Source organism: Mytilus galloprovincialis, chromosome 12 (assembly GCF_965363235.1).
Source record: "Mytilus galloprovincialis chromosome 12, xbMytGall1.hap1.1, whole genome shotgun sequence".
Classification (NCBI taxonomy): domain Eukaryota; kingdom Metazoa; phylum Mollusca; class Bivalvia; order Mytilida; family Mytilidae; genus Mytilus; species Mytilus galloprovincialis.
The window spans coordinates 3,633,062-3,653,244 of NC_134849.1; the positions used below are offsets into that span (position 1 = coordinate 3,633,062).

The following is a 20,183-nucleotide window of genomic DNA, read 5'->3' on the forward strand; positions in this document are numbered from 1 at the left end:
GAATATATTCATTTCGTACCGGTTTTATCATAACTTTCAATTCAATTACTAACGCAGTGAATTTGTCTGTGTCAACCATGACACAAATTCAGTACATACTCACTAAATAAACCCTAAGGAACAGCGATTAGTTGTTGTTCTTCGTTTACAAACGTGACCTTCAACATAAAGCAAAAATAATGTGGATAGACTTTGTGAGATGTGACACCACAAAATCGGGCCTGGACAAACAAATCACAAATTTAAAAGAAGACCTATAATGGTTTACTTTTACACGTTGTCACTAAAACCACATCTTCGTATATCTATATGATGTAAAGCGGTACATTTTTAAAACAGAATAATTCCAACGCATAATTTTAAATATAAAACTATGTAAATAAAATTGAGAATGGAAACTGGGAATTTGTCAAAGATACATCAACCCGACAATAGAACATACAACAGCAGAAGGTCACCAACAGGTCTTCAATGCAGCGAGAAAATTCAGAACCCTGCAGCGTCCTTCAGCTGGCCTAGAAACAAATATATATATACTAGTTCAGTGATACTAAACTTCAAATTGTACACAAGAAACTAAAATTTAAAAAAATGTATTCGAGTAATCAAGGTATCACATTAAAGGTGACGAAGTAATGGGCCTTGAAAAACACAAATTGATTGATGATTTTGAATGATACACGCATGTATGAATGAATTTAAGATACCCCAGCCCATTTAAATGTTGTGCAGTTACAATATTAACGCGTATATGAATGGAATGAAAGGCGGTGGTAGTCTTTCACGTATTTTACTATACAAATTGGCCTGACATTGAGAGAATGATGCTGAAAAAATAAGAGAAATAATCTCAGAAATACACCATAACTTTAAATATAGTAGAACATACATGCTGCTTTTTGGTTTAGATATATTTCGGAGAGTGAGTATCTTACAATATAAAAAAGATGATGTGGTAAGATTGCCAATGCATCAACTCCAGAAAATACCAAAATGACACAGAAAGTAACAACTATAGGTCACCGTACGGCCCCCAACAATGAGCAAAGCCTATACCGCATAATCAGTTACAACTGGCCTTGAAATGACAATGTAAAACAATTCAAACGAGAAAAATCACGGCCTTATTTATGTAGCCTGTCTACGGGAGAAGGATTTGCTAACTATGTAGGTGATTCATTAATCCTGAAATGGCGTTGTGCTGTTTTCTGCTCTTTGGTCAGGTTGTTGTCTCTTTGACACATTCCCTGTTTCCATTTTAAACTTTATGTGAAGGTGAGAATAAGCAATGTTGTATTATAGTTGTTTGCATCTGTTAGTCATTAGATTTGGACATTTTTGTACATGTCGAATAACAGCTACAATTATCAGCAACAAACTTGAAAGATCGATTTTATACGTATTATTGCAAACTATTACTGTCAAAATAGCTTTAATTAAGAAAATACTCCGGGTGCGGAAATTTCTCGCTACATGGACGACCTGTTGGTGACCTTCTGCTGTTATTTTTTCTATGGTCGGGTTGTTGTCTCTTTGACACATTCCCCATTTCCATTGTCAATTTTACTAAAACAGGGCTGTATTGTGCGATATTTATTTCATCATGTCATTCTTTTGGATCAATGTATCCGGTATCGATCAATCCCTAATTTGACGTTAGCATTTAAAACCAGCTATAATGCTATAGTACTCCGTTAGCTCACTACTGACAATAACTCAGTTTATTTAGTTTTAACATGCTTGATATTTATGAATCTTCATATAACAGTACATGTATAACATTCACAATTATTCTTTCTTATTCAAAATATGCTTTCATACAACTTGTCGATTCACACTCATCCTAGAGCTACTTGTTACTTCAATCTCATGTATAATATAATTATTATATATTACACCAAACTTGTCTATGATAAAACGGACCAATTTTTCTAACAAGATCGTGCTATTAATATTTGTTCTGAATTTTGTATAAACACTGCATTATGGTCTTAGCAATTTTTGAAAGACTAAGAATTGTCATTGAAACCCTCGAGCTCTTTAGCAGCCCTTGTACCGTATACACTGTATTGATGAAAGATCAATTAACGTTAGTTGAATTTATTGACAATCAACTTTTTTTATGTAATTTATCAAACTGCATCACTTCTCACTAACAAAATTCCTATCATCCGAATTATAAATCTTACCAACATTATTATGTAAGTAAAATAATAATTAATTATATAACAGGTATTATTATGGCATGTAATTTATCAATGGGATTCGTGTTGCTTAGACTTTAGTTTGTCTATGTTGTGTCTTGTGTATTATTATTTGTCAGTTTGTTTTCGATTTATGAGTTTGAATGTTCCACAGGTATTTTGTGCCACTGTTTTTTCGGTGTGAAGTGTTTTTGTTTTTTTAATTTATCATATTTTATTGAAATCTATACATTTGTTAGTTGAAAAACATCAAGTATCGGTATCTCCGCCACGTTAACATTAGTAAAAAACATATTTATACAGCTGTTAGTTTATGTTAGTATAATACAAACAATGTTCCATACTTAAAAAAAATATATACGATGTCAGTAATTAAAAAAAAAGAAGTTTAACATTAAGATTATCACACATAACTATCTAATATAACAAATGCACAGGTTTTGAAATATATACATATGTTTAATAAGGAATTTCTTTTTTATTTGCTTATGCACATTATAAGTTATACACACTTTTCTGCACAATAATTATATACACTAAAAAGAAGATGTATAATATATTTAATAGACACAGCTGTTTTAGTTTGATACACTGCAGAAAATGATTGTAAGACAAAGGCTGTTTGAATATGAAATATATATTCAATATATGTGGAGTCTATTATGTTTTTGTTTGTTTGTTTTTATGACAGAAAAGGAGTTCAGGGGTTCCAGCAGTTCTCTGCCCTACTGAGTAATTTGTTTTTATAAAGTATATTTTTCTATTAATGAGTTTTCTTTTAAATATTTTTTCGGGCTATAATATTGGTTTGTTCCATTGACAATTTGCATCTATAAATTTAGAGTATTGTTAACAGAAGTATTACGTTTCTTATATCATTTATATCTGTTTTTGTTAGAAGACCTAATAAAACCAAATCAATATTCAAGGTTAGTTTTATTTCTGTCTTCTGAAATATCCAGGAGTTAGGGTCTTCCCTGACTTTTGATATATAGGGACACGTCCAGAATATATGTGTTATTGTTTCGACTCCTCCGCACCCAGAACTACACTTATTTTTAGCTTCAATTGTTATTTTAAAGAGAAATCATTCGTGCATAAAATTCGATGTATTATTATGTATTGAAACAACTGCAATTTTGATTTTTGTAATATAAAAGGGCAATACATGGATATTTGTTCAGTTGAAGTTTGTATTAAGAATTTATGACCATTTTTGTTCACATTGATGTTAAGTATTTAACTTTTTACCATTTAAAATATTATACATGTGTTTTGTACCTTTTGGGATATAAATGAAAACTTTGACACTGAGGGCAAAACTGGACTGTTATCTCTCTTAGTCATTTGGACATATCTTATATTCGTTTAAATGCTTTCATATTGCAGAAATTAGGCTATGATATGTCAGAAAATTCGTTTTAATATTGTATACTGTATTAAAGTGATCAAAAGTCATAAAATGTCCACCTTCCTCTAATAAGTCATTGATCAGCCAAACCCTTCGTTTTTCCAATCTTCATATAAAACTGAATTGTTACCAATCTGTATTCTATCATTCTTTCATATAGGACATGTGTTAATTTGAGTTTGTACATTTTGAAGATCTTCCCAAGCATCAAATACTTCTTTCCAAAACGGATTATTTAGCTTTTTATAAGGACAAAAAAATTGCATTTCCAAAAATCAAATTTTCGAAAAAAGGAAAAGTTTCACTAGTTTTGAATTTCTATTAATTCTTCTTATCCTGGTTTATTTTAGACCTTTTATGTAGTTTTCAATATTTATCATTTTAGTCCTCCTTAACAGTTGGTTTTGATAAGGTGTCTCTATTGACTTTATCTGATTTGTTATCCCAGATAAAGGAATTGTTTAAGCTTTGTGCTATTTGGACTATGTATGGACAGGAATAGATGGTTTAATTTTGAAAAGTGTTTTTTTTTTATCACTGTTATATTTTCCAATTGGTCAGTACTTGGTTATTCGTAGTTTTAATGATATTTTCTATTTCTTTCATCCTTGGGTTATAGTTTAAATTTTCAATTTCACTAAGATCTACTAAGAAATTCATCCCAAGAATTGAAATCTGCTGGAACCCCACTCTAATCCCCACTTAACGCACATAGTTTATTGGCTAGACTTTTTCTTCCTTATCCAAACAATATTGGTCTTGTCTAAATTTATATTAAGAACAGATATATCCGCAAAATTATCTAGAGTACGGGAAGATGCATCCAAAGATTCAGGTGATCCATTAAGTATAAAAGAAGTGTCATTTGCGTATTGATAAACGAGATACACTGTGTCATCTATAGTGATTCCTATAACTTTGTCATTATTTCGTTTAGGTATACCAATTATTTCTGAACACAATAAAATATATAAGGTGACAGGGGATCCCCTTATCAGCAGCTCCTGTCAATCTCAAAATAATCTGAGAGATGACAATTTTGAGTTACTGCAGATTGAATTTTGGTATTAAAAGTAGTGATCCAATGTTTAATAGATGGTTCAGAATTAAAAAAAGTCCCATAAACTGTCAATAAAACTCCACGAAATGTAGTCAAACGCCTTTTCAAAATCAATAAGGAGGGGAATACCAGATCTATAATTTTCTTCTGTCTACAATAAAATATCATAAATTAGATTAGTGTTTTCACCAATATCTTTTTTTTTTAAAGTGATAAAAAAAGACCTAAAACGCTCTGCAATACAGCTAGACCCAAGTTTATATATTGTGTTTGAAAGACATATTGGTCGCCAATTTTTCATATATTGTCTTGGCCTATCTCCCTTTGGTATACCAGTAATTATTCCTCTTTTTTGAGATACTGACATTTCACCCAAATTATACCCATAGTTGTTTGACCTAAGAACAAATTTACCTAAATCTATCCAAAAGACTTTAAAAATTTCTGGTGTACCCATCCGATTCTGGACTTTTGTTACTTTTCATTCTATTAATAGCAGCTATTATTAATTTTGAATAGTAAATGTTTTCCTCAAGAGTATCCCTTATTTCATTTGTTAAATTGGGAACATCTAAAAATGGAATTTCCTTATTGAGATCAACATTGATTATTTTTTTTTTCCTTATAGAAATTTTAAGCTTCCAGTAAAATATTTTCTTGTTTGTTTATTAAACAGTCTTCATATTGATTAGTCTAATCAAAACCTAAAATATTATCTCCCCTGATTTGAAAGATTGCAAAAAAAATTTCTAGTCAGTATTGTATATGTACATAGGGTTAATAAAACCTTGTAGGTAGTATTAAAACTTTTTTAATTTGTGAGTTGTGTTTGTTCACAATTTGGCAGTATGTTTCAGCAAACTGAGGTTCTTTCATTATTTATTTTTCTTTTGTTTTTATACAAGTAAACAAAACAAATACAAGTTTAATTTATAGTTGCTTCATTCTTTCATGGTTACTGTATAGGTAATACATGTACATATACATACAAATATACTTTATACACATAGGATATTTATACACATATAAAACATACACAAAATGGCTTTCAAAAAGTAAAATAACAAAACTAGAGAACTCCAGAAAAAATTCTTAACAGAGAGTCCCTAATCAAATAGCAAAATTAAAATCTAAAACACATCAAATGAAAGGATAACGACTGTTATATTCCTAACTTGGCACAGGCATTTTCCTGCGTACAAAGTGGTGGTTAAAACTTGGTTTGATAGCTAGCTAAACATCGCAATATAAAATATTACTTTTTAAGATCTAAATTAACAATTATCTAATTACAAAATATTGATATTTACAACCACATTAAGAGGAATTAAAACAAAAATCAAAAAGTGTAAAGAATATATATAAAATATAACATTAATAATACATAAGTTTGACAATCATCAATCTATTCACAAACATAAGGTTATGAAAGGAAAATTTGTATTACCAACTTCAAAGAATGAAATCATTACTCATGTAGTAAAATCAGATAACAGTTATTTGAAATTCACATAAAAGTTTCTATATATACATGTGTTAGACCAAGAGTGAATAGTAATTTGTAAAAAAATAAAAATTAAAATTTTGAGCATCTATTAGTAGTAATGAAACAGTATCATAACATGAAGTTGAAATGACATACAATTAAGTCATTCATAGACGTATATTGCTTATAATTAAAATCTCAGATTTTTATCTGTATGATGTAAACAAGAATGTGTTCATAATACACGGATGCCCTACCCGCATTACCGTTTTCTATGTTCAATGGACCATGATATTGGGATCAACTTAGCATTCAAATTCGAAAGATCATATAAATAAAGGCAACAGTAGTATACCGCTGTTCAAAATTTATAAATCGATAGAGAAAAAACAAATCCGGGTTACAAACTAAAACTGAGGGAATCGTATCAAATATAAGAGAACTACGACACAACACCGAAATGTAACACACACAGCAACGAACTATAATGTAACAATTGCCATTTTCCTCACTTGGTACAGGGCATATATGGAAAATGGTGGGTTCAACCTGGTTTTGTGGCATGACAAACATTCCGCTTCAATGGCAGTGTTAATTATAACATTAACATGACATCATAACACGACAGGGTTACAATAAATAAACAGATAAATAAGAGAAAATATCGGACGAAGAAACAAACGAATAATAACCATCAAACGGTAACAGGTTAAAAAATAATTTAATACGCCAGATTTGTAGGTAAATAGGTAACATTTGTACTAAGTAACAACTTGATAGGACTTCAACTTCATCAAACGCTACCTTGACAAAAGACTTTCATCTGAAGCAGGATAAACGAACGAACGGACTCAAAGACCGAAAATCATTATGCCCCTAAGTAAGGCATAAAACGTTAAAAAGATGCATATTAATTTTATAAAATATTTTCACATTTCATGACGATAATAGATTTGACTATTGTTTATGTAAACTGCTACATTACAAACTTCCCCAGTTATAGACTAACTATTTAAACAATGTCCTATATAAGAAAGAAAAACCTGTTTGCATTGTAAATATTTAGAGAATGATGATCATTTATCTCACATGTTCATATTTGAATCCTCTGGATTGAAGTACAGCTCATTTTCGTGAAATTAAACACTCGTAGACATATATAGATTATAGTATAATTTTTGGATATAAAGTATATGCTAAAGAGTATTATGAACTAAATTTACTTTTAACTATAATAAGTTACAGCATATATAAAGTATACTATATGTCTGACAATAAAAATTAAACATATTGACAACCCCTAAGAATATTTAGACATGCAATCAGGAGAGACATTAGAACAATCAACGTTTTATGATACAATAAAAATTACTTAACTAACACAACTGACAACAATATAATATATATTCTAACGTTAACGAAGCTTGGATAACATGGATGAGATTCAGCTGAAATATGCCTCTTCAAATTTTTATTTGTTTTTTTTTTTCAGTATCATGTAAAATCGGTGTTGATTTTCTGTTCCATAATATCTGCCAACGACATCTTCAGATCTATAAAATAAATAATATCCACACGTTCAAACATAGTGATTGCAGGTATTTGAATAACTTCAACATGATTTTTTTGTATCTATCCATGAACCTCGTTTGAAGGATGCATGCATTTAAGTTGGTCACCATTGCTATGATCTGTGTAGTATTGACCGGATTTCAATTTTCATTGTATCTTATAATACTCTGACCCCTGAACCATATTTGAATAGAAATCGGTATACATGTAATATTTTGCAGATAAGTTTGTAATCGGAAGTAATTTTATTCTTTAATACTCTTACACGTTTATTTGAACCATCACTCTTAATTGCTAACATTTTAATGTTAATAAGATACAACTCTTTGTGTCGTCCTTTTGTTTTGCTGTGATGGCTAAGGTCATACATACATATACTAAATGATTAATGACTATTGCAAGTGATTAAGAGTCCATTATGATTACCCTAACTTTGGAAAAAAGGCATTATTTGTTATATCCCGTTATTATACAAAGGTACCCTCTTTTTGTCATCCGATTGGTAATTTGTTTTTTTTTTACTTTCTATAAACACTTTTACATATTTTGATAGTGTCATTACTGATAAGTTTCAATATGTTATCACTGCTCTTAAAAGTAATATAACATAACTACCGAAAACAGAAATTCCCTTTTCAACATGTTCAAATGGCAAATAAAAAATTATATATCACAAATTAAAACAACTGTTATAATGAGTCTAAAGAAATAGGAAACACTTGACACATACATGTACATTTTTTGCGATTTGTATACCCCAATTTAACATATTCAGATATATTTTCATTAGATTTAAAAAGACAATGATTACTTAGTATTTAAAAAAAAAGAATTATTTACCGTCAAAGTAAACGAATTCACACAACATAGCCTTATCTGGTAATGCATTCTTCATCAAGTCACATAAAATCTTATATAACATCTCAGTTTCAATTTCCATCCACTCAGAATTAACCTGATGCACATTCCTGTCTTTCATTACTTGAAAATGGTTGAGAGGTGCAGCAAATTGTCCAACAAAAAAGAAGTTCTAAAATAAAGATCATCTCAAATAAGGTAAAACAATTAGCCTTTCAATGATTCTGAGTCTATTTAAAGGTTGGTTTGTCAATCGGTTTATGAATTTCGAACAGCTTTATACTACTGCTACCTTGACTCGTTTTTTTTTATAATTTGTTACTATAATGTGTAAAATTACAAATAACTTGAAATAAAATTATTAATCAGAGATTGATTGTCTTAAAAAGACTGATAAAAAATAGTCAAAACATCAAGTTATTCACAATAGTGAAACATTAAAAAAAAAACGAGTCATGATTAGGGGTAGAATGTCGCCCAAGTATAAAACATTGGCAATACTCATTTCAACCAAATCACTGACATATTAAAATGAAGTATCATAGAGGGCACAAGATGGCCACTACACATGAAATCAACTATAATAAGGAACCTTACTTTTACAAATTGAGTAAATAGTAAACTCACAAAAATACTGGACTCCGAGGAAAATTCAATCAGAATGTCCCTAATCACATGTCAAAATCAAATGAAAAAACAAATCAAACGAATAGACAACAGCTGTCATATTCCTGACTTGGTACAGACATTTCAAATGTAGAAAATGGTGAATTGAACCTGGTTTTATAGCGCTAAACCTCTCAATTTAACAACAGTCTCATCAAATTCTGTTATATTTACAACGATGCGTGAACAAAACAGACATCAAATATAAAAAAGTCAAAATATGGGTACAGCAGTCATCACTGTGTTACAATCTAAAAACAATTTTACAAAAAAAGCACACAAGCATCTATCAAATTAAAAACACATTCAATCTTCGCGTTTCTGACGTCAGAAGATTTATACGTTAAATACAAAGAAATTTTGTAGTTCAATATCTACACAAAACAATTGTATAATTTTACATGAGGAATGTTGGCATACAGGGTTAGAAAATCAAAAGTATGTTAGAATTTATTTCAGGAATAGGCCGATATTAAAATTTTCCAGAAGTTCTGTAGAATTTCTAAGAATCCAAAAAAAGGTTAAAACACTACTCGATTAAACTAATTTTGTCGATTGTCGTTCAATGCATTTTGTTATTATTACTTGAACTATAACATAATAATAAGTTCGTGTGAGTGTTCACAATATAATGCTGGCGACAGACATTCATTTGATTATTTGCTGTTATTCATCTGTTTGGTGTGTTTCAGCTTTTAAATTTGCACTTTGGATCAGGAATTTCATTCCTCGGAGCTCAGTATTTTTGTGAATTGACTTATTGCATTGAATTTGAAATACACGGCTTTGGAACTTCATAAAGTAACACAGTTTTGTACGGAAGCACGAATGAAATTTGTATATTCGGAATAGAAAACTAACAAGCTTATGAGTCTCTTATCTATCATATCAAATCTATAAAACCTTTAAATGAGGGACGAAAGATACCAAAGGGACAGTCAAACTCATATCTAAAACAAACTAACAACACCATGGCTAAAAATGAAAGAGACAAACAGACACAATATTACACATGACACAACATAGGAAACTAAAGAATAAACAACACGAACCCCACCAAACACAAGGGGTGATCTCAGGTATTCCGGAAGGGTAAGCAGATTCTGCTCCACATGTGGCACCCGTCGTGTTGCTTATTTGATAACAAATCCAGTAAATAGTCTAATTAAGTAGGTCACATTCATGAAAGGGAAGGGGATTGTGGTTACGACGTAAGGGTCTCGATGAGAGGTTTACAATTTTGTATTCCTTATTTGTCAGCCAATGTTTGTCTAATCTTTATTTATGATGCCATTTTTTCTCTACTCCTAACTAGTTGTGAATACTTTTCTCTGTTCTGCATTGTTTCTGTCCTTTTTCCCTGTTCTTCATTATTTATCACTCCATTATTTGATTTTTCATATTGTTAACCTATTTTGCTCAAATCTGCATGTGTTTTTCTTTCATTTTTTTTATGTTTTGCTCGTAATTTTTTTTTCGTTTCCATATTTAGACGGAATTCTTCTATTAAACAATGTTTTCTAGGAATAGTCTGATTTGAAAATTTATTCTTTGATATTTATTAGGATTTACGGCTTTCTGTTGTGTTTGGGTTTTCAAACGCGCCAAGGAAAACGAACTGTTACTAAGTTGGACTTGGTTTATACTTAAGCAGATTTAAGACCAATAGGAAGTAATAAAGTAAACCATTTGTCATTTTTGAATTGCAAGAATATTAAAATTTCCCAATCCGAACAAATTAAAAACTTTTTAAAGAAGTTCGTTTTTGGCATGATATATTAATTACTTCACCGAGTCATATTTAAAGATAATTAAAAGAAACTGCGGTAGTATATTTTATAATATTAATTTCGTTTTGGTACATACTAAGGAAGGAATTTTGTTTTGAAATATCAACAATTCAGATACAGGCTATTCATTCAGATGATGCATTGATATTCGGAGTTGGTATTTGGTTTTGTTACTCTAGTTTTTATACATTACGATGGAATATTTTGTTATTGATATCAAACAGGTGTTCTTGAAAAAAACATGAACCGACCTTTCAGCTTGAGGCTTTTCTCAACATTGTACATTATCTTAGTTATGGAATGGAAGACAAGCAGGGAGAGATAAATTGAGTTACAGGCCAATTTACTGTATTAACAAAGTTCACAACTAAGAGAAACATGAGTAATGTATGTGAACTGTAGTGTCATGAAATGTATAACTACATTAGATATTTTAAGATTTCTAAGATAACGTTTGGTCTCCAAAGTAAACGGGAAATTAAAAGATCCTTCTTAAGTCAAATTTGCAAGATGGCATTTATAATGTTACATGTGTTAGCTGATACATTAGTTTCCTTATTAATCTTATTGTCGACTTATAGATTCCCTTTTACATCATTTGACTTGGATACATCTGATAATATTGCTTTTATAAGTTTCTCAATTTAGTGATGCCATAATTAACTAAGTACTCACAAATGCACATGTACATCCGGTGAGGGTGACACAAAATACCTTTTTTGTAATACCCACTTTGGTTTTTTCAACTTTTTAATATCTGTTAGAATAATTGCCACTATATGTTTGGACATCTTTGTCGTTGTCCTAAATGTTGTAATTACGCATTTTGTGGTTTAATTACTACCTTCATATATGCATTTAGGGAAATTATTAAAGTACAATGAAGTAAGAAGGTCTCTTATCACATTGAAAAGGTTGAACGATGGCATGTATACATCAAGTTCAAACCTTATAAACCATTTTAATGTTTTCTATACACGACAAAGTTATCAGAAAATAATAAATCTTTTGCCAATATTACAGTTATTTTAATCTTTTTTTTTAAGGAATATCCGAAATCTGAAATTCTTTAACATTAACTATGAATATTAATAGATACGCGATATAAGTCACTGAGAACTGCGATGTTCGAACTTAGCAAAATCGTGACAGCAAACATACATAATGACATAAATGTAACATACAGTATAAGGTTTACATTAATGTAAATCATTAATCTAAATACCTTCTGAAACTGCAAAATATTTTAACCAAAAATCAATCATTCAATCTTATCTCAACAATTTGTCAATGTTGCACTGTTTGTGCTTCATTTATAAGAAAAAAATGATAGAATTGTCTTCATCTATAAATATATTTAATTTCTAAAACAGAAGGTATGATAAGGTAAATGTTTACCCCCCATCAATATATTAGTTGAGCTTTCCTAACATGCTATATATTATTGGTGTTGATTATTGATGAAGCCGTACGACGACTAATAGTCGCTCACATGTACATAAATTACGCCGTTTGGTATCTGTTCAATAGTTGTTTTATTGGCAATCATAGTAACTATAATATCTTTAATTTTGAATCGTTGTATTTAACTTAAGGACGCTTGCTCCTCTTGTTTATGAATTTTGCTGACTACTGAGCTGCTGATACCCTCGGGGACGAAACGTCCACCAGCAGTGGCATCGACCCAGAGTTGTAAATAGTTCTCAAAGGTACCAGGATTATAATTAAGTACGCCAGACGCGCATTTTGTCTACAAAAGACTCATCAGTGACGCTCATATCAAAATATATTTAAAGCCAAACAAGTACGAAGTTGAAGAGCATTGAGGATCCAAAATTCCAAAGAGTTGTGCCAAATACGGCTAAGGTAATCTATTCCTGAGATTAAAAAAAATCCTTAGTTTTTCGAAAAATTCAAAATTAAGTAAACAGTTAATTTATGAAAATGACCACATAACTGATATTTATGTCAACACGGAAGTGCTGACTTCTGGGCTGGTGATACCATCGGGGTCGAAACGTCCACCAGCAGTGGCATCGACCCAGTGGTGTAAATAGTTATCAAAGGTACCAGGATTATAATTTTGTACGCCAGACGCGCGTTTCGTCTACAAAAGACTCATCAGTGACGCTCATATCAATATATATATAAAGCCAAACAAGTACGAAGTTGAAGAGCATTGAGGATTCAAAATTCCAAAAAGTTGTGCCGAATACGGCTAAGGTAATCTATTCCTGGGATAAAAAAAATCCTTAGTTTTTCGAAGAATTCAATGTTTAGTTAACAGTAAATTTATACGTGCGTTTCGTCTACAAAATACTCATCAGTGACGCTCATATCAATATATATAAAGCCAAACAAGTACGAGTTGAAGAGCATTGAGGATCCTAAATTCCAAAAAGTTGTGCCAAATGCGGCTAAGGTAATCTATTCCTGGAATAAAAAAAATCCTAAGTTTTTCGAAAAATTCAGTTTAGTAAACAGTAAATTTATATAAATGACCACATAATTGATATTCATGTCAACACGGAAGTGCTGACTTCTGGGCTGGTGATACCATCGGGGTCGAAACGTCCACCAGCAGTGGCATCGACCCAGTGGTGTAAATAGTTATCAAAGGTACCAGGATTATAATTTTGTACGCCAGACGCGCGTTTCGTCTACAAAAGACTCATCAGTGACGCTCATATCAATATATATATAAAGCCAAACAAGTACGAAGTTGAAGAGCATTGAGGATTCGAAATTCCAAAAAGTTGTGCCGAATACGGCTAAGGTAATCTATTCCTGGGATAAAAAAAATCCTTAGTTTTTCGAAGAATTCAATGTTTAGTTAACAGTAAATTTATACGTGCGTTTCGTCTACAAAATACTCATCAGTGACGCTCATATCAATATATATAAAGCCAAACAAGTACGAGTTGAAGAGCATTGAGGATCCTAAATTCCAAAAAGTTGTGCCAAATGCGGCTAAGGTAATCTATTCCTGGAATAAAAAAAATCCTAAGTTTTTCGAAAAATTCAGTTTAGTAAACAGTAAATTTATATAAATGACCACATAATTGATATTCATGTCAACATCGAAGTGCTGACTACTGGACTGGTGGTACCCTCGGGGACGAAACGTCCACCAGCAGTGGCATCGACCCAGTTGTGTAAATAGTTATCAAAGGTACCAGGATTATAAATTAGTACGCCAGACGCGCGTTTCGTCTACAAAAGACTCATCGGTGACGCTCATATTAAAATATATTTAAAGCCAAACAAGTACGAAGTTGAAGAGCATTGAGGATCAAAAATTCAAAAAAGTTGTGCCAAATACGGCTAAGGTAATCTATTCCTGGGATAAGAAAATCCTTAGTTTTTCGAAAAAATCAAAGTTTAGTAAACAGTAAATTTATGAAAATACACAGAAGTGCTGACTACTGGGCTGGTGATACCCTCGGGGACGAAACGTCCACCAGCAGTGGCATCGACCCAGTGGTGTAAATAGTTATCAAAGGTACCAGAATTATAATTCAGTACACCAGACGCACGTTTCGTGTAAAAAAGACTCATCAGTGACGCTCATATCAAAATATATATTAAGCCAAACAAGTACGAAGTTGAAGAGCATTGAGGATCCAAAATTCCAAAGAGTTGTGCCAAATACGGCTAAGGTAATCTATTCCTGGGATAGGAAAATTCTTAGTTTTTCGAAAAATTCAAAGTTTAGTAAACAGTAAATTTATGAAAATGACCACATAATTGATATTCATTTCAACACCGAAGTGCTGACTACTGGGCTTGTGATAGCTTCGGGGACGAAACGTCCACCAGCAGTGGCATCGACCCAGTGGTGTAAATAGTTATCAAAGGTACCAGGATTATAATTTTGTACGCCACACGCGCGTTTCGTCTTCAAAAGACTCATCAGTGACAATCATACCAAAATATATATAAAGCCAAACAAGTAGTAAGTTGAAGAGCGTTGAGGATCCAAAATTCCAAAAAGTTGTGCCAAATACGTCTAAGGTAATCTACCCTGGGATAAGAAAATCCTTAGTTTTTCGAAAAATTTAAAGTTTAGTAAACAGTAAATTTATAAAAATGACCATATAACTGATATTCTTGTCAACACCGTAGTGCTGACTACTGGCCGGGTGATACCATGTTATGCCCCCGCAACGAAGTTGTCGGTTCCATATAGTTATACCCTTGTCCGTATTTTCGTAGTTCCGTAATTCTGTAATTCCATTTTTCCGTAATTCCAAAATTCCGCCATTCCGTCACCCCGTAACAAACCATTATACGGAGTTTTTTCTAAACGCCTTCATGTCCTGTTTATATATCATATTTATTATCAGTTATTTATAAATTTCAGTTTTGAGAACTTTAATTGTTTACTTTCATTTAACCTTGATGTGATTGTACTTTCACTTCTACTTTAAAGTTACTTTCACTTTCACTTTTACTTTTGTTGATATCCTGTTTCCTGTTTTGAATTGTGAACCACAATGACATTGGACCAATGTTAAACTTTATCAAGCTGTAGCTTTATCATCTGTTTATGGCAAACCACTATGTAAGTTTAATATTTATTACTCAGGTTTATATTTTGTATGTGCATATTTATTTTCTATGCAAATAAGTTAATTGTGAAGTTCTAGAGCAAAGTATTAACATTCATTTTTCCTATGATATTTTGAGAAAGGAACCCCGTCTGAGCTATATTTCTAGTGTTTCTCTTCAAGCATTTGTCTAGTTTGAATATTACATAGCACATTCATATATTTAATTTAATATTGAAGTTGTTAAATGTTGTTTTTGTATCTACTATACTTGCTCAACCTTGTCAATTTTAAGCAAGAAAATTACACTTTTATTGTTGTACTTTTGGTTCAATATAATAGTCTTCCAAATATTATATGGTATTTTCATTCTTGTTGCAGCTTTTTACCTGCATACACAGTTGTCTATATACATTCATGCCAGAATTAGGAATAAACTTTAATTTGAGCAATGCTGTTTTAGTTAACTGTATGGTTATCTATCTGCTGAGTACCTTAGCGGAATATTCAGATGTTGGACTGATGTATGGTATGTGTGTTATCCACGATGAGTAACAGATCAATTAAGTTTTGTTTCACTCGGCTAATTTGTGCTGTAATTTTGGGATTTGGACTTTGATAAATTTTTGAAAATTCACATTTATACGGACTTTTTATCTAAATGCTTTCAGATATTGGACTGATTTTTTGTATGTGAGCTTACTATGATCAGTTGCAGATCAAGTTAAAATTTTGATTTGCTTCGCTAATTTTTGCCAAAATTAAGGGTCAACAACTTTGAAAATTGTTAAAAATCACATTAATACAGACTTTTTTCTATACGCCTACAGATTTGAGCTGAATTTTGACATGTGAGACTACCATCATGTTTGTGTCCACATGTGTTATTGAAATTGCAGATTTTTAAATATTTTGAGACGGGGCCATTTGTGTCGCTTTGCCACATCTAGTTTTTAATATTAAGGTTTCAAGCATCACTGACCAGATAATTATCTTCAGATATGACACTCGGGCAGAACAATTGGCACTGTTAATGTAATTGCAAAATTTATGCTTGCATTTTCTATTATGATTTTCTTGATTGATTGATTGTTGGTTGCTTATCGATTTTCTTGATAGAATGTTGCTGCTCACAAGGAAGCTGTTAAACTAAGAGTTCCAAATGGTGAAGTTGAAATCATCTTTTCGTTAATTTTACAGACGCCATCACAAGTTGGTTGACCGTTATGGAATAACAGTTTCACAAACGATATCAGATATGTTCCTTACGTCGTAACTACAATCCCCTTTCCTTTCATGAATGAAACCTACCGAATCAGACTATTTACCGGATTTGTTATCACATGAGCAACACGATGGTGCCACATGTGGAAAAGGATCTGCTTACCCTTCCGGAGCACCCCTAGTTTAAGGTGAGGTTCGTGTTGTTTATTCTTTAGTTTTCAATGTTGTGTCATGTGGTCCGAGACCACCATTGTCGTCCCTTGATTTTCGTTGTTCACAAATATAGTCCCTAGTGTTGACAGTGGGTTACTTGCCATTAATTTTTATACCCATTGTAAATGTGTAATACAATGTATTGTTTGTCTGTTTGTCTTTTTCATTTTTAGCCAAGGCGTTATCAGTTTATTTTCGATGTATGAGTTTGACTGTCCCTTTGGTATCTTTCGTCCTCTTTTATGTTAACTTAGTGGTGGGGCATACCATATCATTATATGTTATAAAAGGGTTACATCGTTGCTTAGTATTTCTCGATAAATATTTTGATATACAAATACTTAAAACTGCAACACTTTGTTTTGAAATTTCATATTTAAGCTTGTTTTTTGTGAATAGGAAAAAATATATAAAAATCATATTCACATATTTGTCAATTTAAATATATATGTTCTTGCAACTTAAATTCCATAATTCCATAATAATAACTCATATGTCATACACACGGACTGCCTTATGCAGAGACTTTTAAATAGCAACGTGTACATGTTGTATACACAACAAAAACAGAAATTCAGAAAATATGTTGAGAACGCAACTTATCAGGTTAGCTCACCTTAACCACAGATGCAGTTGTTGATGTCAATCTGTAAATTCTCAAGTTGAATGGTCTATGGTTTCCAAATGGATAAATGAACGAAGTTGACGAGAAATACGTTATTCTATCTTCATCTGTTAAGTCACCAACAACGTTACAACTTTTAGGAAGTACAATATACAGCTTGCGTGGACAAATGTAGTTGTTTACGCCCTTTTCCCGAAAAGCTGGATCAATTCCGTCGACAAAAACTTTAATGAAAGATTCATAGTTAACTTGGATATTTAGCCATCAAAGGATGCATTTGGTGCTTGTGTTCTTCTCCTCAATTAATTAATAAAAAAAATTAAAATGTGTGATCACAGTATAATATTTATTCTTTTGACAACTCAAACAGGTAATTACTGATATTCGCTAGCATAATTCCGAAAAGAGTTTGTATTGCTGTAAAAATCGACAGTGTAGTTTTACATAGGGAATCTGGCTGAAACTGTACCACATTTATTGTGAAATTTTGAAAAAAAACTTACCTAGAAAGGAAAGTTCATATGTACTACTATCATTATCAAAGGTTTGAGAAACAGATGGTTTTTTTTCTTTCCAAAAGGCAACATAAAAGGCTTTGATCTCTTGAGCTGACAAGTAATGATAGTTTTCTAATTTGTGTGGTACTTTCACATTCCTTGATCGTTATGAGGCAAATATTTCTCCTCACTATCGAAACATCTGTTCTCGGCAAATAAATGGTGGAAATTTAATTGAGATGGAAGATTTTTCGGTTTCTGCTGAATTTCCCTATTATGACGTCATGAAAACAGGCGACCATGCCTGATAACGTCATATAAAAATTTAAAAAAATCTTAACATCTTTGAAAAAAAGGATACAAATAATTAGAGAAACTGATTCAACAGTTAAATTTCAATTAGTTAAAAAGCTCGGTAAGCCTGCGGATTCATTTATTTTCGTGGGTACCAATTTTCGTTGATTGAGTGAAACTTTTATGTTCGTGGATATTTAATTTCGTGGTTTTTCCGAAGTATGCATACAAGCTTAAGGATAATTTGGTTTTCGTTGAACATTTAATTTCGTGGTTCACCTGTTCCCACGAAATCCACAAAGATTGGTATCCAACGAATAATAATGAATCCACAGTAATCTAAATATCTAAAACTAGACACCATCTGATATAATGTACACACCTGGAATTATCTTCATTAAATAGTTTGTTATATATGACCATGCTAAACCATACGCTATATCCCCATATGACAGCAACATCTGAGTCTCCATTTGGAAATCATTTCCTGAAAGAGAGTATTTAAAACTGTATTGGAAAGTTGAATAGTATTTTTTTCCGTAATAATAATAGGTTGCAATAAAATTAAGGTAACAGTGATTTTTCTATGGTCAAATCTCGTCAATAGATTAATTCGAGACAAATAAACCATGAGGTAATCGCACTCAACTATGAGTTAACAAAGATCGAGACTTGGCACCTTAATGATATCCTGCAATGCATGCACATGTTGAAACTGGGAATAGATTGGTAATACAATTAAACAGTATAAAATTTTCATAACCTTAACAAGGACTTTTTCTGAACGTTATGGTATGTAACATCTTACATTTATTCGATTAAAATACAGTACTAGAATAAAAAAAAGTTGGAATGGACTAAAACACATGTTCATCGTACAATCTCGTGTACATTAATGACAAAAATAGAATTTGAAATGTATAAAATACAAGATAACTATTGAAATAGTAAATAGCTGCCTAAAAGTCAAAGTTGGAGTTTAAATATTTATCCCTTTCATTTAAAAAAAACAACAAAACAAAACAAATGAAAATCAGATTGAAAAAATAAGGTTGATATAGCCTAGACAAGGGGAAAACATTGTGATAATCGTTAAAACTATGCATAAAACCTAACCATTGATACAGTGATATGTATCCTGTTGGTATTAAATAAATAAAGAAACATTCTGACCAGCAAATTGCCTATTAATAAATGGTTGGCGTTAGATACAAGAGAGACATTCAAACTCAAAAGTCGAAAATAAACAGACAACCCCATGGATAAAAACAAAAAAAAATGCAGGCAAACAAAAGAACCCAAACACAATAAAGAAAAAAAAAGATTGAGTCACACGAACCCAACCAAAACCTAGGGATGATCTCAAGTGACACGGAAGGGTTCGGAGATTCTGCTCCACATGTTGATCAAATGATGCTTTGGTATATTTGTTACGAAAATCAGTGTGAATCTTTGCAAAAAAAAGATAAAAATGCTGACTCAAAACAAGGACTTTTATTATATATCATCTTAAATTAATTCGATTGAAATACAGCAATAGATTCGCATCCATCATTTATTTACACTCGCTAAATCACGAACTTGTGGGAACAGCTTGGAATGGTTAACCAACTGTGCTGTGACAGTGATATAACTTTATAGAAAATATTGATATCTATTGTAAGTAATTCGAGTCGAACTAGCTTAAGCAGAACATTTAACATAGAAAATGTGTGATAAATTCATAGTCACTG

The 20,183-nt window shown here is 31.5% G+C and overlaps 2 protein-coding genes across 2 annotated transcripts in view; both read right to left on the reverse strand.

The window, feature by feature from the left end:
• Positions 1 to 20,183, reverse strand: part of LOC143055299 (uncharacterized) — a 179,023-nt gene that overhangs the window by 76,037 nt on the left and 82,803 nt on the right. The gene's annotated exons all lie outside the window — the stretch shown is intronic.
• Positions 7,628 to 20,183, reverse strand: part of LOC143055300 (uncharacterized) — a 52,636-nt gene continuing 40,080 nt past the window's right edge. Inside the window, exons 9-12 of the mRNA XM_076228438.1 lie at positions 18,833 to 18,937; positions 17,651 to 17,883; positions 8,574 to 8,763; positions 7,628 to 7,714 (exon numbers count right to left, since the gene is read on the reverse strand). Of these exons, the coding sequence (XP_076084553.1) occupies positions 7,656 to 7,714; positions 8,574 to 8,763; positions 17,651 to 17,883; positions 18,833 to 18,937 (587 nt within the window). The 3' untranslated portion in view covers positions 7,628 to 7,655. The remainder of the gene's footprint in view (positions 7,715 to 8,573; positions 8,764 to 17,650; positions 17,884 to 18,832; positions 18,938 to 20,183) is intronic.